The sequence below is a fragment of the Mustela nigripes genome, chromosome 14, assembly GCF_022355385.1.
Source record: "Mustela nigripes isolate SB6536 chromosome 14, MUSNIG.SB6536, whole genome shotgun sequence".
Classification (NCBI taxonomy): Eukaryota; Metazoa; Chordata; class Mammalia; order Carnivora; family Mustelidae; genus Mustela; species Mustela nigripes.
This window is the reverse complement of record NC_081570.1, coordinates 19,561,655-19,588,869: the sequence shown is the minus strand read 5'-3', so window position 1 is coordinate 19,588,869 and position 27,215 is coordinate 19,561,655. Positions and strand designations below refer to the sequence as shown.

The 27,215-nt window shown below is 53.0% G+C and overlaps 1 protein-coding gene across 1 annotated transcript; it reads right to left on the bottom strand.

Annotated features, from left to right (window-relative positions):
- Positions 1–1,676: 1,676 nt before the first annotated feature.
- On the bottom strand, positions 1,677–27,209 carry ZDHHC18 (zinc finger DHHC-type palmitoyltransferase 18). Its single transcript, XM_059376768.1, has 8 exons — positions 26,843–27,209; positions 22,070–22,230; positions 8,158–8,307; positions 6,839–6,976; positions 6,669–6,717; positions 6,048–6,150; positions 4,483–4,595; positions 1,677–3,622 (listed from the first exon to the last, which is right to left on the bottom strand). The coding sequence occupies exons 1-8, from the start codon at positions 27,157–27,159 to the stop codon at positions 3,505–3,507; spliced, it is 1,149 nt and encodes a 382-aa protein (XP_059232751.1). The 5' UTR covers positions 27,160–27,209; the 3' UTR covers positions 1,677–3,504.
- Positions 27,210–27,215: the final 6 nt, after the last annotated feature.

Here is a 27,215-nt window from a genome sequence, read left to right as displayed (position 1 = left end):
GGCTAGCTCAGGCCCTCAGCGCCTGGGGCAAAGGGAACAGGCGTCTTCCTTGCATCTTACCTACTCAGGGTAGTGGGGATGGAGGGGCCGTGGGAACAGTGTCAAACCGGTTGTGCTTAGAACAGTCACCAAACTTGTTCAGCAGCGTCCTCAACCAACACCCCAGAGGCTCCTGAAGAAACCTGCTCGGCCCCAGTACGGCTATGCCTGATTCTGGAAGGGGGCAGGCTGTAAGGCCAGATTCCTGAAGAGTCTCGACACCTTACAGATCTGGGGAAGGGGACGCGAAGTGGAAGGGGGGCAAGTTTCAGCAGAGTATTGTATCATTGTGCTGACAGCTGCGATATGGCTTTCTACACTCTGGCTGGCATGGAGTGGGGGTGGGGGCCAAGAGGCCGGCCCTTGCCCCCTGTTGGAGTGGGGGGCTCTGGAGAGCACACGTGTGGGGTAGGCTTGGGGGCAGACCCTGTAGGCACAGACGGTGGCAGATGGGCCACAGGTTAGGCAGGTGGAGGGGCCGGGTGCCTGGCTCCCCTCGGGCCGCTCCTGGAGAGGCAGAGAGCAGCGGTCCTCAGGAGGTCCTTAAGCCCCCGCACACACTGGAGATCCCAGCAGGACAGCAAAGAAGGAGAAGAGAGAGGGTTAGCGGGCTCGCGAGGACGGGGCAGGGGGCCTGCAGCGTTGCTGGCGGGGACAGCTGCTACCCCAGCACCTGCCTCTTCCCCACAGAAGGGCCGAGGCTTGGGCGGCAGGCCACGAAGCAGGAGAGAGCTCAGCAGGGACAGAAAGCCAGGACACAAGTGTTAGTGACTAAGGGCTCCTGCACACCAGGACACCACCAGGACAGGCCCCAGCACCTCAGAGCAGGAAGGCCACCCTCTCCCCAACCTCACCCTTCACCTCCTGCTCGAGTGGGAGAGCGGCTCTGCGTGAAGCTACTTCCTCAGTCCAGAGCAGGGCTGGGCTCTTAGCCCCACCCTCAGGCCCCGATCCTTCTGTTTGGGGGGGAAGCCCTGGCGGCCCTACCACCGCCAGCACACGCACCACACCACACACCAGACAGATGAATGGGCTCCACGGGGTTGGCGAGGCATGCGATGAGGATGAGATGGTGTGTGAGGGGAGCGGGCAGTGCTGGCTGACGGGGGAGGTACGCTCTTACCAGCTAACCCTCTGCAAAGAGGCCTGTTAGCTCCCCTCAGGCTGTGCAGGAGATGGCAAAATCCTGACAGGTGTCCTCCTGGGGGAGATACCAGAGAGGCGGGCCGGAGTTATGAGTTGTCTGGCTGGGCCCTGCTGCCCAGGTGGGGCTGGGGGCCGGGGAGGCTCTGACTCACAAACTGGAAACTACGGTCTCAGAAACGGTTTCTTAGCTGGGCAGTCCCTGGGGATCTGAGTGAAAACACAGCAAGGAAAAAGAACTTGGGAGTCTCCAAGTCCCCGAGGCAGGGGAAAAACGGAGGGGATAAGGAGGGGCCAGGATGGCCTCTTCTTCCATGCCTATGGGGACCTCGCCCCCTGGCTCCACCTCAAGCAGGCAGACTCAGCCAGGAGAGGAGCACGTTAGCTGCATCTCTGGGCTTCCTGCCTCCTGCCTCCCCAGGAAAGACCGAGTTTGGCTGCCAGTTGGAGCCTCAGCAAAGAAAGAGCAAACAAAAACCAAACCAAAGCAAATCAACTCTTAAAAACAAAAATTTTATTACAAGCAGGAACAAAGAATACTGGCTTAAATAAAAGGCACATGGGAGCCCCCTCCTCTAGCCAGCTCCCTCCCCACTGTAGCCTGGCCCAGGGTCCTGACACTAGGGTAGAGCTGCTTCTCCCAGAGGGGACCCTCTGGGGTTGCCCTTTCTCAGCTGTCTGTGACCCATTAGCCTTTGCAGCAAGGAAGGGCAAGACGCGAGGACTTCCTCAGCGGTTTCCAAGGGCTTCAGGCCACCTGAAGGGCCGAGGAGGGGGTGGGACAATTTCCTATCTATTTCGACAAGAAGCTATAATTTCCAGCAGAGAAGAGACATTCTTTGAGTTTCTGACCCAGATTTCGGCCAAACTTCACTTGCCTCTTGGACCACCCTGCTCTTTCCTCCCTTTTCTCTGGACGAGGTCCTCCAGTTGGCAGAGACTCCCCCTCTTCTGGCCACTGGCACTAGGTCCCACACTCAGAGCCCAGAGGAGGGAGTGTGGCTTATAGAACGGCAGCCGCTCCCCATAGCCATTACCCCATCCACCACGCCCAGCCTCAGCCTGTCTGGGCAGGTCCCAGGCTTCCTAATGTCCGAAGAGGAAGCAAAGACAGGAGGAAAGGGGCTGAGTTGTGGCGGGAACCCAGGGGGCTCCTGTGATCAAGGCACGGGATCCCTGTGGCCATGGCTCAGGCTGCTCCTGCTGCTGCTGGCTGACGCCGGAGGGGGATGGCGGGGAGAGGGGCGGCCTAGGGGATGTAGGGAAATGGGAGCCAGCCATATTCATACAGGAGCACACGTGAACACACACACACTCACACTCACACGTTCACAGCCAGAAGTTCTCTTATAAATTTATTAAAACCAACTTGCCTTCTGATAATCCTTAACCTGGCACTACACAGATAGCAACGTGGCTGACTTTTTTTTTTCTTCTTCCGTTTAAAAAAATGCTACGTAGAAAAGAGGTCTATAAAATTGTGCAAAATACCCAGCATTAATAAACCCATTTCAAGTATTGCCAGCATGAGTACAACCGCCCAGACCAAGAACCGACTTGGGAGAGAGATGGGGGGCCAGACTGGAATCTCTTAGAGAAACCCGCCACGGGCAGCAAGAGGTCAAGGCCCCCAGTTCCTAGCGTGTGGCCCAGGACCATGCAGGAGCTGAGGTTTTGGGTACCTGGCTGGCTGGTGTCGCTTCCTCTGACACAGGCTGTAGTCCACCTGCCCCCCCCGCCCTTTCTATCTGTACCCCCAGTTCTATCCTATTGGCCAACTCCATACAGAAAACAAGAACAAAAACAGAAGAACAATGATTATCACAGAAGGAATGAAGGAGCCCACACAGCACAGCAGCCCACAGAGGCGGCATCTTCTATAGCCTGCTGTCCAGAGCAGAATGCCCCTGGGTCCCGCTTCACCCCCAGGCCCCGGGCTGAGCAGAACCCAGCAGCGCCCCCACCTGGGAGGTATCGCACTCAGTCGGCTCCCTCACTCACGCGAGGCTTGCCCTGGCACAGCCAGAGACTTGGCAACGTCCCCTCGCAGCCTCAGGGTCCCTGGCCTCTCTCTCCTGTCACTCCTGCCACTAATCAGCTGGGGGGCATTTCGGGCCCAAGGCTGTGGGAAGTTGGGTTTGGGGAGCAGAGGGTACAGCCATGGAAGTGTGGGGAAAGCCACGCAGGGTGGGAAATAAATACGAGAGTCTTTGGCAGCTCTGCTTCCCTTGGGTGGAATGGGGAGGGTCCCGGCAGGTGTGGAGGGCGGCAGGTGAGTGCGGAGGGGTGGACAGGCCAGCAGGTGGCGAGTGTGAGCCCAGGTCAGGGGTGGCCTCCTACCATGCTGGCGTCGGGCTTGGCTCCACAGGCTGGCTCATCGCTCCTGATGGGTGAGGGCAACACCGTGTCAGGCTCCACAAATCCCCTTCGGTCGATCAGGCTTCCAAAACACAAGAGGGGACACGTGAGGGCCCCTGCCCAACACCAGTGATGCAGGCCGGGGACTGAGTGGCAGAGTTCATTTCCCAGCCAAGGAAAAATCCAGTCCTACAAAGCCTGAGAAAGGGGAATTGATCTCCAGTTGAGGGTTCAAGACCCTTTCCTTCCAGAAAGGCCCTCTCTGCACTCTGGACACCTGGTTTTGGCCACTGGATTTATTCACTCTTCATTCCAAGCGGCCCATTTGGCCATCTGGCTGCCATAGAGCCAGGCTGAGGGGAAGGGGAAGAGCAGGATGAAAGAGCGAGACGCCCACTGTTACCGACCCTGCCATCGCAAGCATGACAGAATCGGGGTGGGGGATGGGGTCGGGTGGACAGTGTGTGAAGTCTCCATCCGCAGGGGCCACTGCAACTTAACTCCTGTTCTGGCACTCTGGTGCCCCCTAGTGTGAAGATGGAAGGGCACTGCCCAGTGGGCCTGAGCCACCAGGGCTCTTCCTGCCAGGAGGGACCATGGAGGCCATCAGCACCAGAAGGGAGGGGTTGCTCAAGGGTGGCCAAAACATTTGTTGTGGTGATCCCTGGGGAATAAGATAACGGGATATCTAATATTCTTCTTCTTAATATTTTACACTTAATTTTTTTCTACAATGAGCTTATGTGATTAACAATCACATAGAATTCTTTTATGTGACAAACGCCTTGAGTGCACTCTGCAGGGGATGGTGCACAGAGGGTTTCTGTGGTGTGAGAAGAGGTCTGCTGCATCCAGAACCTCTTTTGAGAGCTGTGGACTCACAGGGCTGCCCCGCACTGGCCAGGCCAGGCCCTGCGACCTCTCTCTGGCACCCTGGCTTACCTGGGAGGTAGGGGGCCGCAGAGCACAGCACAGCAGTTGGTGATAACACTTTTATGGCTGTAGGGATTGACGGAGGCCTCACCGCCCCTCTTGCTGGACCATGAGCCTTTGATCTGCCGGCAGGAAGGAGGTCTGAGTCAGGTACCTCCTTTTGCTTCCATTTGCTTTCTATTTCCTAGAGGCTGGGAAAAACTGGTGAATTCTGAAGCCAGCTCTGGATAGATTACTGGAGGGAATGTGCCTTTAACCCGGGCTATTCAGTGAGTGTGGGGGACTGCTGGATGTGGGAGGGCCCTGGCAGAGAGGAAGAAGCCCTAATCAGAACAGAAAACACAGCCCAGCCAGAGAAGTCTCCAAAGGCAACCTTCTGGGTGCAGCCTCTCTTCTCTGGCCAGCCACCTACGAGTGAAGGTCATGCAAGGGGCCAGGGCTCAGGCTGAACTGCCTGTGAACACTGGCCCTGCCGCCGACACACTGATGACCCTGGGCAGGCCACTTCTCTGGATCTCAGTCCTCATTGGAAAAATAGGGAACTCAGATACCATCAGTGGAGCATTCGATGAAATCCTGCCCGTCTCTAGATTCGCGAAGCCAGCTATCAAAGGCCCCGGGGAGTTTAGCAAGGAAGGATACCTGCTTGGATTTAACCCAAAGTTTTCCAAACTTTTTTGTCCATCACACATCTTTCCACTTAACCCCTAGGAACATGCCGAAGATCTAGAGACTGCCTTGGGAGATGCTGGCTGAGATCATTTCTGCTCAGTACCAGTCACCCAGCACACGATCCCCCAACAGGAGTGCTCAGTTTTTTTTCCAGAATGAGAGGCTGAGGTGAAAAAATGTACTTTCTGTTGGTCACGGGCCTCTGAGCAGTATGTGATGGCGGCCTGGGCACAGATGCTCTCAAAAGTTTGCTTTCTTACTGTTTGCGAGACCAGGAAGGTGATGTCAGGGCCAGCCCAGGGCTAGGCATATAGGGGGTGCTCAAACAATGCTTGCTGGTGATCTGCAAGACAGCCTCACGGTCCTGTCCTCACTGTTTCCCTCAATAAGGGAGCCCCACAGATACCTTGACAACCGTCACAGCTCTTCTGGCTCTAAGGGCAGTGTGGTGGGGGCACAGCAAGGCCCAACCTTGGCTTCTGGCCATGACCCTGGTTGTGTCCCTTTCCAGCTGTGTGACCTTGGAGCAAGTCACTCAGCCATCAAACGGGAGAAAAGCATCCCTTTTCCTTCTGCCTCAGAGTTGGCAAAAGGAACCCAAAAGAACTCTGGAAACCGTCACACGCTGGCCAGTGTAATGGCTTACAGGGCAGCACTGCCTCTGGGTTAGCGAGAAAGCCCGTGCCAAGGGCCCGAGGCATGTAGGGGCCTTAGAAGCCTGCACTGGGTCTCCCAGGGCCAAGCCATGAGCACTGGAAGGCAACATCTGGTGGCCTTCCATCTCCACCCATGTGACCCCAGCAGCCCAAGAGTCAGGTGCACTGTGGCCGCCATAAGCCCCCTCACCCTGCCTCCTTCCCAGGACCCTGCCCAGGCATAGGGGTGGCTCCAGCCCTACTCACGTCTTCGTTAGTTGTCAGGTTGGAGGCGACGAGGTAAGTATGAAACCCTGAGAGGCCCAGGATGGACCAGATGGAGAAGAAGCAGATCACCAACTCCAGCACAGTGAGCAGGGTGGTCAAGGACCCACATGGGGACAGGGCTGGGAGCCTCCCTTGAGCCTGGGAGCTGGCCACGCCCCATCTTTCTCCACTATCCTTCTATGAACTATTTCCTTAGAAAGAAAAGGAGTTTGTAACCTTCCTGTCCGCTCACCACTTCTCAGCAGGATCAACTCCTGGTCCCTACGGAGGGCTTGAGAGCCCCTTTAAGGGCAGAATGGGTGATGGACAGCAGAGGGAAATGAGGATTCCAGGCACCAAGAAACCCACACAGGACACAGTTCAGGGAGCTTGGTGTCCTAAGGGAAGACAGGGACTGTGGCTCCTGAGAGTTCTCCGCCACCCCAGCCCCCTGATCAGGCCACTGAGGATCAGTTCTAGCCTGGGCGGGAGCAGAAGCAGCTGGGACAGCAGATTATTCTTGAGGACAAACACTGGCTCTACACCATTCCCCTGTTTCCAGGAGGTGTGGGGACCCACCCCAGTGAGGGGGCCTTGTTCCCACCAGCTGACAAAGGATATCTTGCTGGTGTCTCCTTCAGAGTGGAGAGGAAGTTGCTTCCCTGAGAGCCTGGGGAAGAAAAAAACAGGACAGGGCACAGCTCAGAGAGATGGTGACCGCAGCCCCTTGACTTGGCTGAGCTTGCTGGCCTGCCCCTCCCCGCTCCCTCCTACCCCCAGCCCCCACTCACGCAGCGTCAGGTGGGTGACCACACAGGCGAAGATGAAGGCCGTCAGGAATGAGAGGGAGAGAATAAATGCATAGAAGAAGCGGTAGTTCCGTCTCCCCACACAGTTGCCCACCCAGGGACAGTGATGGTCAAACCGTTCTGGAAAGGGGCCAGGGGAGATGGGTTAGTATGCCTGGCCTGCAACCGGCACAGGTGTTTAGAGGCTGCATGCCACAGCTGGGGTTTTCCTCACCCCGACTCTTCTCTGCACTGGCCCACTCATAGGTCCTCGGATGCCCCCCACTTCTGGACCTTTCTGCACAGGTTCCTAGCGCCTCACATTCTCGGTCTCTTCACCTGGTTAAGCTGCATGTCTCATATCATGGATATCATGTCTCAGCTGCAAAGCCACTTCCTTACGAAAGCCTCCTCTGATCCCAAATGGGGGAGGGCTCTGTTATCTGCCCCGTGACTTATTTTTTGCAGCTCTTCACCCATATGTTTTCATACTTATTTATAATAAGTGGCCTGCCCAAGGACCCCTGCTCAACTGTAAACTCCATGAGGGGGCCTGTTTTGGCCTCACACTGAGCTGATCCCCAGGGTCCAGCAGTGCCTGGTACAAAGATCCACAAAAAAGTACTTGTTGCCTGGCCTATGACCCTGGCCACATGGACCAATGATCCCCATTCCTTGTTCTAGAACTAGAGGCCCAGGGAGGGGCCAGGCTACTCTGTCACTTACGGCAGGCTGGCATGAGAGGCTCGAGCAGAGGGCTGAGCTCACACCAGCACTATGTCCCCAAGGGCAGGGGTCACGCCCAGACTGGTAAGGAAAGTCCTCTGTGAGAATATGGATGACAAGCCCACTGCAGGCCTCACACCAGGGCCAGCACTCTTCACAGGGGGCGGGTGGGGCGGATTCTCAGGGATGAGTAATGCTCACTGAGTCACCCCCTCCCCGCCTACCGTCATGGGTGTTCCCTGCTGTTCTGTCACTTGGGGAGTGCTGAGCTAATGTGAGGAGCTCACTGCCGAGGGACTGTGCACAGTCACCATGGCTCAGCTTGCCTGGGTCCTCCTGCATAGCATTTCCCTTATGACAGCCTCCCAGGGGCACACCCTCAGTCCTCATCAGGGCCGCGGGGCCTCTGACGGGCACAGAGACGAGACAAAACAGCCTCTGGTTCCCCAGCAACGACTGCAGTGGTGGGTCAGGAGCTTCCAATCCTGGCTCAGCTCTTCACCTTATCAGCTCGAACTCTGTTCCCAGATTCTTGTCCCTCCCAGACCCTGGAAATCAGATCAGAGTCATGTGGCTCCCTGCTGCCTCCCACTTACCCACACAGTTGTCACAGACACTGCAGTGTGAGGTCCGGGGTGGCCGAAACATCTTGCAGGTGAAGCAATACTTCAACTTGACCATCTGCCCGTTGATCATCACCTCCCGGGTCCGAGGCGGTGGCCGGTACGTGGAACTGCCTGTGTTATCTGAGGATGGGAGGAGAGGAAGATGGGGGATGTTCAAGCCTGGAGCCAGGAGCGCCAGCTTGGGTGGGAGGGGGCGGGTGTGAAGCCACTGTTGCTTTGAAGGGACAAGAGAAGCCTTAGGGAAGCTACTTCCTGGGAACGAGCCACTGGGATAAAATGCGGGCCCAAGGGGCGCCTGGGTGGCTCAGTGGGTTAAAGCTTCTGCCTTCGGCTCAGGTCATGATCCCGGGGTCCTGGGATTGAGCCCCGAATCGGGCTCTCTGCTCGGCGGGGAGCCTGCTTGTCCTCTCTCTCTGCCTGCCTCTCTGCCTGCTTGTGATCTCTGTCTGTCAAATAAATAAATAAAATCTTTAAAAAAAAAAAAAATGCGGGCCCAAGGCAGGGACAGATACTAAGATCCACAACCACCTGCTGAAAGCAGCTGTGTGCCAAGCCCCGTGCTAAAGCTTTACACACTGGCTCTCACAGCGCTGGCTTTACACAACTTTGAGAAAGAGCCCTGGGAAGACTTAGGGATATTAGAAATTTGGGAACTATTAATTTTCCTAGCTGTCATAAAGGAATTGTGGCCATGTGGGAGGCTGTCTCTAGATTTTGAAGATACATGTTGAAGTATTTATGGATAAAGTGTCTATAATGTCTATGATTTGCTATGAAATGGCTTAATAAGAATCATAAGTACAGGGGCACCTGGCTGGCTCAGTCAGAAGGGCATGTGACTCTTGATCTCAGGATTGTGAGTTCTAGCCCCATGGCAGGTAGAGAGATTACTTAAAAATCTTTAAAAAAAAAAAATCTTTAAAAAAATTAAAGAAAAAATAATTCTTAAGTATATATGATACAAATAAGAGACATTAAGAACAACTATTGAATCTAGATGGTGAACATGCAGAAATTCATTGTATTTCCCACTTTTCTGTATGCTTGAAATTTTTCATAATAAAAATTTTAAGAGGCAATGGAATGCAGAAATATATTGTATTCATGGGTTAAAAAACTCAGCATTAGAAAAGGATTTATTGGGGCACCTGGGTGGCTCAGTGGGTTAAGCCGCTGCCTTCGGCTCGGGTCATGATCCCAGGGTCCTGGGATCGAGCCCCGAATCGGGCTCTCTGCTCAGCAGGGAGCCTGCTTCCTCCCCTCTCTCTGCCTGCCTCTCTGCCTGCTTGTCACCTCTCTCTGTGTTAAATAAATAAGTAAAAAATCTTTAAAAAAAAAAAAAGGATTTATTCTCCCTAAATCAACCTGTACATTTACATAATGCCAGTCAAAAATCCCACTATGTTTTTTGGGGTGGAGGGGAATGAAATTGACAAATTCAATCTAAAATTTATACAGAAATGCAAAGAACAAAGAATAGCCAAGGCATTCCTGAAGGGAAAAGCTAAAGGACCTACATGACTAGATATCAAGACTAATGATACGGGGCACCTGGGTGGCTCAGTGGGTTAAAGCATCTGCCTTCGGCTCAGGCCATGATCCCAAGGTAGGGATCAAGGCCCGCATGGGACTCTCTGCTCAGTGGGGAGCCTGCTTCCCCTTCTCTCTCTGCCTGCCTCTCTGCCTACTTGTGATCTCTGTCAAATAAATAAATAAATAAAATCTTTACAACAACAACAAAAAAGAATGATAAAGTGCAAGTATTGAAGAAGGGCCTGGTTTGGGTGCAAGGGTGGAAAGGCTGACCAGGGCACCTGGGTGGCTCAGTGGGTTAAAGCCTCTGATTTTGGCTTAGATCATGATCTTAGGGTCCTGGTAACAAGCCCCACATCAGGCTCTCTGCTCAGCAGGGAGCCTCCTTCCTCCTCTCTCTCTCTCTGCCTGCCTTTCTGCCTACTTGTGATCTCTGTCAAAAAAATAAAAAAAATCTAAAAAAAAAAAAAAAAGAAAAAAAGAAAAAAAAGAAATGCTGATCAACAAAACAGAAAAGAGAATCCAGAAAGAGACCCGACATGTAAATGATCAAGGGGTTCATGCCAACGCCACAGTCACAATGACCTGAAGGAAGATGGTTTTCTCCCAACAAACAGGGCTAAGTCCACTGTGTACACAGATGGGGGAAAATGTTTCTGTACCCCCATTTCCCACCAAATGCAAATTCAATTTCAGATTGTCATTCCAAATGCAAAAGTTTTGGATTAAAAATAATAAGAGAACAACTTCATGACTCTGGAGTAGACAAAGATTTCTGAAACTAAGGGACAAATCATAAAAGAGCGATTTGATATAACTGCACTATGTCGAAATTAAGATCTTGTGTTTAGGGCAACTGGCTGGCTGAATTGGTGAAGAGTACAATACTTGATCTCGGGGTTGTGAGTTCAAGCCCTGTGTTGGGTGTAGAGATTACATTAAAAAAAAAAAAAAAAAAAAAGAACTTCTGTAAAGGACACCTGGGGAGCTCAGTCTGTTGAGTGTCTGCCTTCAGTTCAGGTCATGATCCCAGGGCCCTGGGAGCGAGTCCCACACTGGGCTCCTTGCAGGGAGCCTGCTTGTGTGCACACACTCTCTCTCTGACAAATAAATAAAATCTTAAAAAAAAAAATAAAAAAGAACTTCCATTCATCTTAAAGAAGATTTGATTAAAAGAATGAAAAAGTGACCTTCAGAGGAGAAGCATATTTACAATATGCTTATTTGACCATGGACAAGGGATTTGTAACCAGAATATAAAAGAATTCCTATAAGTCAGTAAGAAAGAGCTCAGAATACTCAATTCAAATGTGCACAAAAGATTCAAGCAGGCATTTTATAAAAGAAGCTACCCAATGGCTAAGAAGCATTTGAAGGGGCGCCTGGGTGGCTCAGTGGGTTAAGCCGCTGCCTTCAGCTCAGGTCATGATCTCAGGGTCCTGGGATCGAGTCCCACATCGGGCTCTCTGCTCAGCAGGGGGCCTGCTTCCCTTCCTCTCTCTCTGCCTGCCTCTCTGCCTACTTGTGATCTCTCTCTGTCAAATAAATAAATAAAATCTTAAAAAAAAAAAAAAGAAGCATTTGAAAAGGTGCTCATGCTCATTCGTCATCAGAAACATGCAAATAAAAACCATCATATGTTTTTTATACACATGTACGAGAATGTCTACAACGAAAGAAAAACATTTAAAAATCAAGTATTGGCAAAAATGTAAAGCAACTAGAAATCTCATATAACCACTTCGGAAACCTATTTGGCATCAACCCCTGAAATTCAACATAGGCACCCCCAGCAAGTCCACTCTGAGGTATCTCCCCAATAGAAATGTGCATGATTTTTTTTTTTTAAAGAAATTTGTAAGTACACTCTATGCTCAATGTGTGGCTCAAACTCACAGCCTCGAGATCAAGAATCGTGTGCCCTGAGCCAGCCAGGCACCCTGAAATGTGCATGATTTGATGTGCCCCGAAAGACGTACAGGGATATTCACAGCAACACTCCCATAACAGCCAAAACCTGGAACTACCCAGAGGCCCATCAATAGTGGAACAGATTAACAAAATGTAGTATAGTCACACAACAGAGTTCTAGACAGCAAAGAATGAACGATCGTCAACGACACAGAGAATATTTACGTATCTCATAAATGTTGTGTAAAGTGAAGAAACCACACACGTAAGAACACAAAATGTTCAAAAACAACTAAAAGTAATCTACAGTGGTAGAAGTCAGAATCACGGTCACTCTTGGAGGGGCGATACTGACCAGAAAGAGGAACAAGGGGCCTTGTGGGATGCCGCTCATACAGTGTTTCTTGATCTGGGTGCCAATTACATGGGTGTGTTCCATTTGTGAACATTCAGCAGACAGAACACTTGGGATTTGTACACGTCTTGTAAGCCCATTACACTTCAGGGAAAACATATCAAAAAGAAAGTTTTAAGTAACTTGTCTGAGGTCACAAAGCTCAGATACTGGCGAGCAGGAATCCGAATCCTGCTCTGCCATAGGCAAAAGCCCACAATTCTACCCACTGAGCCTCTTGGTCCCCCAGGCCTCAAAGGACCAAAGTCCTCAAAGCAGTGGCTCCTTCCTGGATAGAATTTTGAGAGTCGGTGAGGCTGCCCGTGATCCCGACCCCTTAGCAACACTCCCAGCCGCTGATTCCACCGGATCCACTCCCCAGATGGTACCTCCAGTTTGGCCACGTGCCTCCAACGCTAACTTACGAGCAGGCGCCTACCAGGTGCCAGGCACTATTCCAGGCGCTTGGCACGCATCAGTGAAGCAAACGGATTTGGGTCTCACATTCCAGTTACCAAACAGACTCTTGCTAGGCTGCTTGCCATTCCCCGAACCATTGCGTGTCTAAAATGGAGCTAAACACCCGAACATTTTTTCTTTAAAACCAGCGGCAGGGTAAAGGGCAGGGGTGTGAGGATGGTGGACACACTCTGAAAGTTGGTTTTGCTTCTCCCTGGTTATGTGACATGCTGAAGTTAAGGGAATGTCTCTGAGCCTCGGTTTTCTCAACTGTAAAATGGAAGCAACAGGTAGAATAGAGCGTGCATCCTGGCCTCACCTCTTACTGGCTGCGTTTCTCCCAATATCATTTGCTAGATGTCTGACATGGCCAATCATTTACTCTCTCTGTGCCTGTTTCTTTGATCACCAAAATGGGGGTAATAATAGTACCGCCGGTACGCCTGGGTGGCTCAGTGGGTTAAAGCCTCTGCATTCGGCTCAGGTCATGATCTCAGGGTCCTGGGATCGAGTCCCACATCAGGCTCTTTGCTCAGCAGGGAGCCTGCTTCCCCCTCTCTCTCTGCCTGCCTCTCTGCCTACTTGTGATCTCTCTATCAAATAAATAAATAAAATCTTAAAAAAAATAATAGTATCCCTATCGTAGGGTTGTTGTGAGGGTTAAATTCGTTAATATACAGGAAGTAGCACAAAGCAAAGACTCAAAGTGGACAGAATTACGAAGAGAAAGGAAGAGGCAGCGCTTCACTGAGCACCTACTATGTGTTGAGCATGGTGCATAGTGTCTCCTTGAGCACTGAGAATGTCCCAGGAGCTAAGGCTATCATTACTCCCTCCAGGTTACAGTTAAGAAGACCTTTTTTAGTGAGGCGAAGTGCATACTCAAGGCCACTCCCAGCTAGGAAGTTGGAAGAACCAGGATGTGAACCCAAGTTTCCAAAACTTGGGTTGGAGGTCTTTTTGTACATGTTTTTTTAAGATTTTATTTATTTATTTGGCACAGAGATCACAAGTAGGCAGAGAGGCAGGCAGAGAGAGAGAGGGAAGCTGGCTCCCCACTGAGCAGAGAGCCTGATGCGGGGCTTGATCCCAGGACCCTGGGGTCATGACCTGAGCCGAAGGCAGAGGCTTTAATCCACTGAGCCACCCAGGTGCCCCCTTTTTTGTACATTTTTAAAGTGTCACAGTAAGTGTTATATAATCCTGCCTGGTTCCTTATTTCTGCACAAGCCAAGAGCTGGAAAGAACTTCAAAGAACATATAACATATAACACATATAATCCTAGCACAGAGTGGACAGTTGATAATGTCCCTTCACTGCCTGCCTCTCTTCTAACCCCTTCAGTTCACAAATGAGAAAACAGGACCAGAGAGGTTAGGGAAGTTGCCCAAGGTCACAGAGCCACCGAGGGGCAGAGGCAGGGAAACTCTGTTCGGAGACCCTTTGCAGACTGTTCCTTCTCCCTTACCCCTTCCTGGCCAGTCGCTAGGTCTCATCAAGATCTTCCTTCATAGTCTTTCACTCTCCTCCCAGTACCCAAACCGAGGCCAGGCCCCCATCACCAAACAGCTTCCCCAGAAGGCTCCCTGCTTCTAGCCCCTCTGCCTTCAACCCCCCTTGCACACACCACATTTCTCTAAATTACCCCTTTTGGGTTACAAGCCTTCACCGGCCTCCCACAGAAAGGACAGCTTCCTGTCGTGACACTAGGGCCCTCCACAGTTGGGCCCGACCTTTGCTCCTGGCTTTTCTCTCACTGCTCTTCTCCCTGACTCCCTGCAGCCTTGGCTTCCTACCCCCTCTTCCAATCAAGCCCTGGCCCCTGCCTGCTCCTTGTTCACCAGGACTCTCCTGGTCCCTGTCCAGTCTTCCAGCGGCTTGTCCAAGCACTGCTGCCGTGGAGGCTCTTGTGCCTGGCACAGAGCGCCTGCTCCCTGCGGGCCTATGATCGGACTGCGGTGTGTGGTGCTGTCTCACCACCTAGACAGCACGCCCCCTGAGGGCAGGGATGGGGAATTCACTGGCCCTCCCGGGCCTGTGAACCATGAAGGAGCGGGCACAGAGGAGAGAATATGTGTTCTGGACTTGGTAAGGCCTGAGGTTCAAATCCTGACCCTTCCATTTATGAGCTAGTGCCATGAGGGAAGTTTGAGGGAAGTTTCTGGACCTCTGTAAGCCTGTGGATGCATCTGAAAAAGCAGACAAGTAACTGCCTAGAAGGCTCACGGAAGGATCAGAAACAGTATCTGGACAGGAACCGGCACTTGATGAGTACTTACTAACAGCTATCCTCAGAGGGGTCACAAGAGACGGGCTCCGGGGTCTGCAAAACTAGGTTTGAGTCATGATTTTGCTACCCACTTGCTACCAAAGGAAGTCCCTTCACTTCCTGGAGCCTCAATTTCCTCATCCATAAAACGGAGAGAAGACCATCTCTGTCTCACAGGGCCATGATGAGTGCTCAGTGAGACGGCGCAGGACAGCCCTGAGCCTGGCACTAGAGTCACAGTCCTGCCACACAGTTCATTCCGGGACACTCCAGCATGCAGCATTCTCCAGCTCTTTCCAAAACTCTTGATGCTACTCCAGACCCAACCTGTAACCCTACCCCATGGGCCCCAGGTCCAGCTCCCATCCCTGCCCACGGCTGGCTTCCAGGCTCGGACACAGGATCTGGAGCCGGACGGACATGTGGCCCAACCACAGTCACGGACGTGATGTGGGTCAAGTGGCTTCACTTCTCTGTGCCCTCATCTGCTAAAAAAAAAAAAAAGGGACATCATCAAACTTGCCTCCTCGTGTTGTGAAGGAAGACGAAGCAAGAACTCAGCAAGGGAGCTTATTAGCAAAACATCTAGCACTGGGTCAAAGCTAAAGGAACACGAGCCATTATTATTATCATTCTTTCTATGAAAAAACTTATATTCCAAACAACTTATTTACCAAACTTCAGAACCCAGCTCATCTGTGAGTGAAGGGCAGCCACAGACCCACCTAAAGAAAGAGGAGAAAATTTCCTGGACTCCTCCCTGGGTTCCCACAGGCCCTCAGGCAGGGAAGACTCTGACCAGCATATTGTGGCCTCCCGGGCCAAGCTTCCTCCTCTTGAGAACTCGGAGAAAGAGGAAGTGAAGCTCTGCACACCCAACTTCCTTGGGCTGCTAATAGTGGGGGGCGGGGGAGAGAAAGTGTCCTCCTAGAGCAAGGGAGTCCCCAGATGCACTCAACAATTTGGGTTAAAGGAGGCTTTGCAGGGATGCCACTGTGGAGACAGGCCCCCACCTGGGAAGAAGGCAAGCCACTGTCGCACTGTTTATTCTCAGGCCAGACCATGCGGACCAGGACATGGGTCTCATCACCACCAGGCCTCCATCCCAGACCCCGTCTCCGCCTCAGACCCCGCCTTCAAGCACTCCTGCCAGCAACCAGGACCCATCCCCTTACTCTTGACCACAGGGCTCAGCCTCTTAAATTTCCATAGAGAAAAGCAATTTCAAAGTACACTGATATGTCCAGATGCTCTGGGCTGGGCAAGCGGGTCTGCACCCACATATTACAGGTGAGGAAATGGATTCCGCTTTAGTATGTATTAGGTGGGGCTGGAATTAGAATCCTTGTCCTCCGAACGTTCTCTCAAACACTACCAACTACTGTGTCACGATAGTGTACAAGGTCTGGGTGGCAGGTGAGGGGAGAAGAGGCAAATACATGCAGATAAGTCAAATATGGTTCCTTTAAAAAATTGTTTTAAGGGGCTCCTGGCTGGCTCAGTCAGTACAACACGCAACTCTTGATCTCAGCGTTTTAAGTGTGAGCCCCACATTGGGTATAGAGTACTTCAAATCAAATCAAATTAAGTGAAATCTTGGGGCTCCTGGGTGGCTCAGTCGGTTGAGCATCTGACTCTTGATCTCGGCTTGGGTTTGTTTTGTTTTTTTTTTAAGATTTTATTTTTTTATTTACTTATTTGGCAGAGACTCAGTGAGAGAGGGAACACAAGCAGGGGGACTGGGAGACAGAGAAGCAAGCATCCTGTTAAGCAGGGAGCCCGATTCGGGGCTCAACCCCAGGACCCTGGGATCATGACCTGAGCCGAAGGCAGACGCTTAACGCTTAACCTGAGCCACCTGGGTGTCCTACAAGCTCAGGTCTTGATATCAAGGTTATGAGTTCAAGCCCTGCTTTGAGCTCCATGGCACGGAGCCCACTAAAACAAAAACAAAAAACAGAGAACAAAAACCTTGAAAAATAAATTTATAAAAAAATGAAATTTAAACATAAATTAAAAATAAAAATTAGGAGAAAATGGGTGGGGGAGGTATGCTTGGCTGGCTGTCAGTAGAGTATCTGGCTCTTGATCTCAGGGTTATGAGTTCAAGCCCCAGGTTGGGCCTCGTGCTTCCTTTAAACTAGACAAAAAAAGCCACCTTTGCTTTGTTCACCCAGTCTAGAGAATATTTGTTGAAGAAAAGAAGGAAGAATGGTGAGAGATGGTATCTCTGCCAGAAAGGAATCTAAGATCTTCTCCAAGGCTTTCTGCCTTAGGCTTTGTCCCAAGAAGTAAAAAGGCCCTTTCACGCCAGCAAGGCCTTCCTGCTGCCTTGCAGGTGGGACTCGAAAGCCCCTGGGGATGTGGTCAGGAGGGGCAAGGCTGATCCTCAGTGAACACCTGGGAGAAGCCAATGACTTGCTCCGAGAAAGTTTCCCCCTCACCCAGGGGCATGCAATGGGTCTCCCCACCCCAACCGCAGCCAGTGGAGGGGGGCAGGCTGGCATTTTGCAGTCAGAGCCTGATGGCTGGCTCTGTGACGGGAGCCCCGGGGCTGGCAGGGACCCCAGCAGCTGGCACGAGCTACTGAACAGACTTTAGCGAAGGAAGGTTGGGATTGCCACCTGCTTTGCTGGGTCCTGACAATTGGTGTTCCGTTGCCCCCACCTCTGTAAGAAACACATGCAGGGCTGTGGTCCCCCCAGCTTCTCGGTCAGCTACAGTGCCCAGGCCGTGGGTCCCTGTAATCCCCGCCTGACCGTTTCTGTTCACTCCAGAGGTTTACTGAACGCCCACCACCTACCTACCGTTGAGGGACAGGCTGGAGGACACAAGAAGAGCTTGGCCGGAGGGCAGAAAGAGTGGGTAAAGTGAGTAATTAGAGTTGGCGTGAGAGGCCCAGTGAGTCAAGTCCGGTAACTCTGGGGCCTGTCTGATCTCATTGTGAAACCTGGCCTGGCCACTTGCTGGCTGGTGACTTTGAGGAAGCTGCCTAGCCTCTCTGAGCCTCAGTTCCTCACTGGATAATAACCCTATCAGACTTGGGAGATAGTGATGCAAATGAGAGATGAAAAGCTCATGGATTAATGGTATTACTGGTGTCTATACTGAATACCTGGTGGCATTCAAGGAAGCAACAAAAGGGGAGGCCCAATTAAGCCGGATCAGGAGGAATGACCCGGCGGGCTCACCGGGGAGAGAGGGCAGGGGGGCTGCGTGAACACAGGCACGGACTGCGCCCAGCCTGGTTGGGGGGTCCTGGGGGCAGGGGCAGGTACACTGAGGTTGGCCTTGAGCCTGGGGCTCGTTTTCCAGAGGGTGGAAGAAGATCTATTTCCTTTCACAGCACACATAACACTGATTCACGTGAACAGAAAGTTATTCCCTTTTCAATTTTCTTTCAAGCCTGTGACTCCATCAAGGGGAAAACTATTAACTTCTACTACCTCAGAGCTGTGATCAGGCCTTATTTCTGCAGGCAACTATAACCACTAAGAATTCTGTAACATTGTTATCTTTGGTTTTTATGATTATGTTCTATTCAGAGTAAGAGGCTCTCTGCTTATAAGGGTGATATAAATTTTCCTTGTTAAGATACATTTAAACACAAGTCCCTTATTAAACACAAGTCCCTTAAAGGAAAATACTGAGGAAATGAAGGTACAAGATGAGAGACAAAAAGGCTAAAATCATAAAGGCTGGACCCAAATGCCCAAACTTCAGGAAATGCTGCTGAGGCCACAAGGGAGTCACCCAAATTCTAAGCCAGGGAGGGCTGGAGCCAAATCTGGGTCTTGGAGAGAGAAATGTGATTGCAGGAAGAAGCCAGGTGCTGGGGCCTGGTCGGCAGAGCCAGTCCAGCAAGCAAATGAGGCAGGTTTGCCCTAGGGCAGTGGGCTTCAGAAGGACCTGAGGGAGAAACTTTGGCCCAGATGGGCTGCATCTGTGACCTGCTGGGTGGTGCCGGAGGGAGAGGCAGGCTTTATGCATGTTCTGTGAGCTGTAAACGTGTCTAGGTCAGTGTCTGTCACTCCAATCTGGATGCTTCTGTCGTCTCCCTTCAGACTGGGAACCTCTTGTGGGCAATGTTAGCTTACCTCTTTTCCAACTTTCCAGAGCACCTGGACTCTATTTGGCCCTGTAGGGTGACCCAGCTGCATGGCTCGCCAGCTGACAAGTAAAGATCTCAGACCAGGGTGACCAACCGCCCTGGTCTGCCTATGACTGAGAGGTTTCCCAGGACACAAGGCTGGGAGGAGCTGGTCAGCCCACCTCAGACAGTCTTTGCAGGGTGGCAGCCTTGGGCTACAGCCTGTTGGGCTGGCGTTGCTGGCCTATGGGGCCAAAGTGAGAAGCCCCCAATTTGCATGGGCCCCGGTAATCATCAGTTCACGTTTGCATGAACAGCACCATCCGCCTCAGAGCTGGTCCCCAATCTTCTCAAAAAGGCTTAGTGACCTTAGTCCTCTTTGAAAAAATATATTTCTTTCTGATTAGACACCTCCTGGCCCCACCCTCAAATCTGGCTCCTGTTCAAGTTTCAGAGTTCAAAGGCCTAAAAGATGTCACTTTCCAGGCTTGGCAGCTCTTCTCAAAGAAAGTCTCCAACCCTGACATTTAGGGCCTCACGTGACTATTTCCACTCCATTCCCCAACCAGAACTTCTCTAATTCTCTGAAGTGTTCCTCTGTTCCAGCCAACAGGGCCTTCTCGGGGTTCCATGCCTGTCCCCCGTCCTGCCGGCTCTGCCTTCTCCTCCTCTGTTCCGTCTGCCTGGAGGGCTCCCCTCACATATATTCCCATGCCTGATTTCCACCCAAACTTTAAGCTTTGACTCAAGGCGTCTCTTGGTGAAGACTCTCGGTACCCTCCAGGCCGAAGATACTCCTGGTTTCTCGGATCCTCTTCCAAAGCCTAATCTCACCTGGGGCAGCTGGTCACACCTGCAGGTATGGTCACACCTTGTGCACTGGCAGGTGGTCATACATTACATCACTTTGGACAGAGCTAGCCTAGAAACCACCAGAAGGCAAGGTCCACACCAGATTTGTTTTCGGCCTCCCACCTCCTCCCCCTGTGCTCAGGAGTCAGCATATAGAATTAACACATACATGATTAAAGCCATAATGCCTAATTGGGAGAACTTCCAACTATCTCTCCATCAATCACTTGGGGACATCAAGGAGGGCCTCTACAGAGGCTCATCCATTCAGCCAACATCCCTGGACCCTCTAAGCGGCCGACTAGGTGAACAAGACCCAGAAGAGGCTGCTGGGCCTACCCAACAACTTTGTAACAATCACCATGCAAGGTGGCAGGGCCAAGAAAAAAAGGACAAGGAGCTCAAGGAATGTGTCACATAAGGTCTGGCCCATCTGAGGTCATGAAAGCGTCGCAGAGTACAGAACACCTGGGTTGAGACATAAGAATGAAGACAGCGTGGCCCCCAAAGACTGGAGATGTGTCCCTGAGGCCATCTCAGAAGAGAAAGCAAGGGGTTTGGGAGTCAAGGCACATGGTCCGTCTCCGTGCCTCCACTCCCTGGCCATGTGCCAGCTTGCCTCAGTTTCTGCATCAGCACAGCAGGGCTGCTGGGAGGATTTGTGGGGATAATGGATGGGAAGCACTCGGTACAGGGTCAAGCGCTCCCCACACATGGGGGATTACAGCTGTCATTATCACCCTCACCGCTCCCAGCAGGCCAGAGGACTCCAGGTGGCCAGATATCCAAGCTCAGGCTGAGCCGGAGCATAATCGTGCCCCAGGATGAGCCCCGACCTGGAGGGAGGAGAAACGGGCTGCCGCTGGGCAGCAGGGCCTCCCCTGCTGTCAGGTGGACTGCTCAGGTCAGCCTGGCGGATTCAGAAGGAGCAGAATTAGGTCTCGGGGGCCAAGTGGTGAGGGGCCTAGGGTAAAAGGGGGAGAGGAAGCTGATGCAGGCGGAGGAAGACAGCGTGACCCAGGGTGTGGCCAAGGACAGGCCTAGACAGAGGAACGAGAGGAAGAACAAAGAGCGAGAACCTCCTTCCCCTTCCTGCCCACCCTCCCGAGTTGCTCCAGGGAACCAGCAGAACCACCTCCAGGGATGGATGCCTCGGACTCTTGACATCTATAGGCTACCGGGTCTCTTCAAGGCCAGTTAGATGCTTAAAAGCCTGTCTGGAAGCCACCCTGTTAAGGGAAGGAACTGACCACGGACCGGAAGCCCCTGAAGTGTGTAAACAGCCACGTCACTTCTCCCCAGGAAGGAGCTGGGGTGCAGCAAGCCAAGACTAAAATCCTGGCCCCAGCACCCAGCCTCCCAGGGGGACTCGCACGGGTCTGGGAGGAATCAAGGGCTGTCTGGGTGCCTGGGAGCATGGGTTCTCTCTAGCACACCAGTCCTCCTATTGTTGCTTAAACACATCAGCTTGTCCACTGCTCCAGGCTTCATTTTCACTGTTTCCGGACTGCGTATTACTGGCTCCCATCACACCATTCAGGGCTCCTGTCAAGTACCACCTCCTCCTAGAAGCTTTCCCGGATCGCCTACTCTAAATGAGCCCACTCCCTACACCAGATACCTCCAGATACCTCCAGATACCCACGCAGCTCAGTCCCTCATCTTTCCAAACCTTGTTCAGAAGTCACCTCCTTCACAGAGCCTTCCCTGATCACCCTATTTAAAACCATTTACCTTCCCCCCAGCTCTCCTCCTTCCTCCCTGCTCTTCTCTTTGACATCCTAGATGTTTAACTGTTAACTGTCCTTCTCCTGCTGGAACGTCAGCTCCAAGAGGGCAGGGGATTGCTTCCTCTATTTGCTCACTGCTGTATCATCAGCATCTGGAAGAGGGCCTGGCACATAACTGGGGTTCAACCGATGTCTGCTGAGAGAATGATTAAGTACACAAATGTTTAAGGGCAGAGATTCTGGTTAGACTGCACGAGATCTCATCCCAGCTCCTCCACCTACCGGGTGATCTTGGGTCGCTTACTTGACTCCTATGAGACTCAGTGTAATAGTAGAAAGAGACTAACAACAGTCCTTGTCTCATGGGATCACGGAGGGATTCAAAAGATCATGCATGTAGACAGGTGGAAAGCCCGCCCGGCCCCCGTGAGCACTCAGAACTAAGCTGGCGGCCACGGCAGCCTGCCCTTGCCAGCGTCTCTTGCTAAGTTGCTCACTGGTTTAGCACGGGTTTCCACTCTGGGGTCAGCTCCAGCCTGCCTTACTGACTACCATGCCCTCAGTCTCTGGCAAGGTGCGGGAAGAGAAACTCAGGCCTCCTCTCAAATCAACGAGTGAGGAGCTGGGAGAGTCGGAGGCTCACCGATCTGTTTCTCCAGGGCCGCTGCCTCACAGACGGTGGCCCGGGGCAGGATCCCGGGGTCGGTGAAACTTGTCTGCAGCAGGCAGCTCATGACGAAGAAGAAGAGGATGGCAGCGATGATGGGGATGGCAAGGGTCAGCTGGCGGGCCAGGAAGGGACAGCTAGAGAGAGAGAGGAAGAGAGAGATGAGCAGATACCCAGAGGGCTCCCTGGGGCACAGGGTTACAGCACCTGGCAAGGTGTTGGCATCCCAGAAACACCACCTCTCTGCAGAGAGCCATCCCGGAAGATGACATCTCCTGCACCACGTCTGTGCAGAGAGCCATCCAGGAAGAAAGACAGCTCCTAGGCCAGTGCCTAGAGCAGACATCACTAATTGATCCTTGCACTTTCCCTCTGAGCCAATTGCAGACATGAGCAATAGATCCCAGCACATTTTTTTTTTAATGAACTAAGGGAAGGGATCTAGATCCCAGCACCCTTAACCCCTGCACTTAGCTGCAGTCTCAGAATCCTTCTAAACACAAAGCTTCAGGAAGCCACTACCAACTCACTTGAGTTGACCATCCATGACAACGTTCATTCACTCACTCACTCCGCAAATATTTAGCGAGGTCCTCGGTATGCCAGGCAACACCTTCCCCAAACAGCAGTGAACAAGAGCATTGTTCCCCACCCCCCATGAGGCTCCGGGCTCCTGGGGAAAAGAGACCTGTGAACGGAGAGGAGCCACACAGGACCATGTGAGCTAACATGGGGAAAAGGAAAACAGTTGAACAGTCAGAAAGCCTGGCTGAAGGAGCTCATGCCTAAGCTAAAATCTGAAGAATGGGAAGGGTCATCAGGGGAAGGGGGTTAGGATGAAGAGCACAGTCCAGGCACTGCCACTGTCCTCCAAGGGCTGGCATCTCAGGTTGGCGCATTTAGGTTGGCGCATTTAGGTCGGCGCTTTCAGGTCCCCGAGCCTAGCTGGTTTGGAGAACAGCCTATGCACGAGCTGACTTTGAGGCCTACCCACACGATTAACCTCTGTCCTGTGCTGTCCTCCCTCCCAAAGCGAGAGTGGCACCTGATGGGGTGAGGGCCTCCTACTCGGGAAATGACAGGCTGTTGGGAGGCCAGATTCAGCCAAGGAGCTGGCACAGCTGCGGAAAGCAGACGTGTGGACATCTGCACGCTCTTTCCAGAGCCTCCACTGCCAGAGGCTATAGCCTCCAGAGAGGCCCTTCCCTTGAAGAGCAGAGACTGCCAAGATCAAGAACTCCAATGATGGGGCACCTGGATGGCTCAGTGGGTTAAAGCCTCTGCCTTCCGCTCAGGTCATAATCCCAGGGTTCTGGGATGAAGCCCCTCATCCGGCTCTCTGCTCAGCAGGGAGCTTGCTTCCCCCTCTCTCTCTGCCTGCCTCTCTGCCTACCTGTGATTTATGTCTGTGAAATAAATATATAAAATCTTTTTAAAAAAAATACCTGAAAGACTTAAAAAAAAAAAAAAAAAAGAACTCCAATGGCACCACACATTCTGCTCTGAACACCTGAGTGGTCCTTGGGTCTGAGCCTCAAACAAAGCTGGGCTCTCTGTGTCACCTACATCACAATCAACCAGTTTATAGAAAGCCAGGCTCTTTAGGGGATGGAGACTTACAGTCTGAGACTTGTAGAACCCTCAGAAACACCAAGTCCTGGTCCTCTGATTTTATAGAGGACTCTGAGGCCCATAGCCACATCCAAGGTTATCTAGCCAGCCACTGACAGGACTAGGGCCTCTGGGCCCTCCACAAATACTCTGCATTCATTCAACAAGTATTTCCTCTACTGAATGCCTACTACACACCAGACCTGTTCCTGGCACTGAAGACACAACAGTGAGGGGAAAGAAGTCCTGCTGTGGTGAAAAGACAGGCAACAAACTGGCAGAAAGTATACACATAGTATGTTCAGATGGTGGCAAGTGCTTCCAGAGAATTAGCAGTTAGGGAAGAGGGATAAGGGGGGGGGGGGCAGTTTGTTATGTTACAGAGACAGTCAGGGAAGGAGGGAAGTGAGGGAATGAGCCACTGACACTATCTAAAGAAAGCCTATTCCAATCAGTGCAAAGGCCCTGAGGCAGGAATGTGCAAGGAGGCCAATGTGCCTGGAGGAGGTTGGGAGGAGGGCGGGGAAGTGGCAGGAGAGGGACAGAGATGAAGCCCATTATCAGGGCTCTGGCTCTTATTCAGGAGCCACAGAGGATTCCAGGAGGGGACTAGGATCTGACTTAGAATTAAAGGGGCGCTTTGGCCTCCGTGTGGTGTGGGAAGTGCAGCAGAAGGCAGGCACCCTGCTGTCAGCCCTGCGCAATAATCTACCAAATCAAACAATGAAAGAAAAGAAAAGCCCTAGAGAGCCATCTCCCTTTCCCCCAGAGCAATGCAAGAATGTGGGCTTGCTCACATTGTTCCCTCGTGCCAGGTCTCTACGGAGGTTTCACCCCAGTTCAAACCCAGGGGTGCTCTCAGCCCAAACCCAAACCCTTCTGCCAACTCCACCAGCCCAAGTGAGGAAGAGCAGAGACAAGGCGAGATGATTCACAAGCCCTCCCCAAACCCAGAAGTCCTCCTTTCTCCCTTCTCTGGGGCATAAATCCAACACCAGCCAAGATACCCATGCAGCCCAGAGAAAATCCCGTTTCTGAACTGACTGAACCCCACGCTGCAGGGTCACGGGGGTCAACTTCCTCCCGCCCAGGCTGCAGCCCCAGGAATACTGGAAAAGGAACTCTCAAAACACTCATGGGGGTCAGCCCACTGAGATGGATCCGAAACTCGGCTCAGGGAACATGCTGGAGGCTGGGGGCTCCCCAGGGCTTCCGCTTGCTACATTATCCTGGAATTTGTTATCCACCCTGACTCAGAAAGCAAGGGGGAAAGGGAGAAGCTAATTTGTACAAAGTTCTCACCGTGCTTCAAGGGGAAACCCAAGGTTGCAGATACATGATCTGGCAGCTGGAAAGGGTCTCTGGGGGTGGTGTCTTGTGGTAGTCTTAGTGTGGCCACAGGCCCTTAGGAAGTGCTTTATGTTGAAGACAACAGCTAACAGCAGCAGCCAGCATGAAGTGCTTGTTCCTGGTCAAAAGCTTACACACATAACCTTGTGTCACATTCATGATGACCTATTATCAACCCCATTTTATAGATGAGGCCACTGGGGCTCTGAGGTGGAAGGACTGCCCTGAGGTCACACAGTCTGTAGATGGGGTGTGGTGGGGCTGGGCCTGGAACCAGGCCCACTGGGTCCAGAAATGGAGCTGTTCACCACACTGCAGCTAAGGAAGACCACAAGAGATGGAGAGAACAAGGAAGGGAAGTGTGAGTGTGTGTGCAAAGACTCACACTGCAGATGGCTCAAGCTAGAGACCAAGTTTCCCAAGCTGGAAAACTTCCGACATGAAAATGTGACCCTAGGGGGGCGCCTGGGTGGCTCAGTGAGTTAAGCCGCTGCCTTCGGCTCAGGTCATGATCCCAGGGTCCTGGGATCGAGCCCCGCATGGGGCTCTCTGCTCAGCAGGGAGCCTGCTTCCTCCCCTCTCTCTGCCTGCCTCTCTGCCTGCTTGTCATCTCTCTCTGTCAAATAAATAAATAAGTAATCTTTAAAAAAAAAAAAAGAAAAGAAAATGTGACCCTAGGGAGTGACAAGCATCCCCTCCTCCAAAGAGATACTGTGTGGGCCAATCCTGGGTCACTGGGGATCAAAAGCCCCCACGGGGGCATATAAGACCTGTCACACCAAAGCACTCTCGACTTTGGAGAAGTAACAAGGTCCTACAGCTGTTCTTGCTGTGGGACAGGCCGGGGGTATGCTCCAGAATGTTTGAGAAGGCAAAGAAAACCAGGAGGTCAGAGGTGCTGGGTGGCAGGGGCTTGGCAAAGTCGCAGGGAAGGCTGGGAAGGGCTGGGGATACTAAGGAAGGTGCTGGAGAGGGAAGGGAGGCCTGAGAGGCCCAGAGCTGTTTGGGAAGATTGCCTGAGGGCCTAGAGGGAAAAAGACTGAAGGGAAAGCGAAGGGGAAAGGTGTGAGCTGAGCGTAGAGAGATAACAGGGGACCACAGACAGCGCCAGAAGGCAGCTAGATTTGTTATGGGGAATATAATGCCAAAGGACACGGAAGAAATTCAGAAGTTGTCTGGAAGGGCCAGAAAGCAAAGTCACCTGGAGGGGTCGGAAAGACGGGGTGCACAAGAGATGGTCCAAGGGAGAGGTGAGGGAGAGGTGAGGGCGAGGAGGTCCAGGAGGCCTGAGCCAGGTTCTGAGAGGGCACAGAGGATGGGGCTGTGGAGGGATATGGGAGGGTGGTGCTCCCGGCAGAGGCTGGCAAAGGCAGTGTGCCAGGAAAAGGCAGGGAAGGATGGGGGAAGGGGGGGCGGGGGAGGGGGGGCCAGAGGCTGGGCCATCCAGAGGGGCGAGGGAGGATGGGGTGTGGGGGTAGGTGGAGAGGGCCCAGGAGGGCAGAGGAGAGATAGATATGCAAGGGGACTGGGAAGGCCTGGGGGTATATCCTGAGCGGAGGGCACAGGCCCCGGAGGAGCTGGGAGTTCGCCTCCGCGAAGGTGGCTGGCAGGTGCAGGGAAGGGTGGAGCCCCCGGGGATGTGGGAGAGGGCCGGGGGCCCAGCGGAGGCCCTGAGGGGCTGGCGTGCCCACGCAGGAGCTGGGCAGGAGGGGTGCGCGGCAGGGAGCTGAGGGGACCGGAGGGGTCGGGGCTTCCGAAGGGGCGGGGTCGGGGCGCCGCCGGACTCACTCGAAGACGAAGAAGAGGACGGTGGTGGTGAGGATGAGCAGCAGCGTGAGCGCGAAGACGCCGCCGTGGCCGGCCAGCATGAGACGGCCGCCGCAGTAGAAGCGGTTGCGGCCCGGGAACACCTCCCACTTGCGCCGCGGGCGGCGGCCGATGCTCCCGCTGCCGCTGCCACTGCTGCTCCAGCGCGGCGCGGCGGCAGGCGGCGGGGGCCCCGGGCCCGGGCCGGGGGGCGCGGCGGGGCCGGGGCGGCGCGCCCCAGGGGAGGCGGGCGGCGGGGCGGCCCCGGGGCTGATCTGCTGGTACTCGCAGTCCTTCATGCGGCCGGCCGCGGGCCTCGCCTCGGAGCCCCGCGAGCCGGCCGGGCCGCACCGGG

Excerpts from the sequence above, each read along its gene's own strand:
- ZDHHC18 (XM_059376768.1), bottom strand. The coding sequence starts at position 27,159 with ATGAAGGACTGCGAGTACCAGCAGATCAGCCCCGGGGCCGCCCCGCCG. Across the intron at positions 8,308-22,069 it reads GGCCCTGGAGAAACAGATCG|ATAACACAGGCAGTTCCACG; the intron begins GTGAGCCTCCGA and ends TCCCATCCTCAG. Across the intron at positions 6,977-8,157 it reads TGTCTGTGACAACTGTGTGG|AACGGTTTGACCATCACTGT; the intron begins GTAAGTGGGAGG and ends GCCCCTTTCCAG.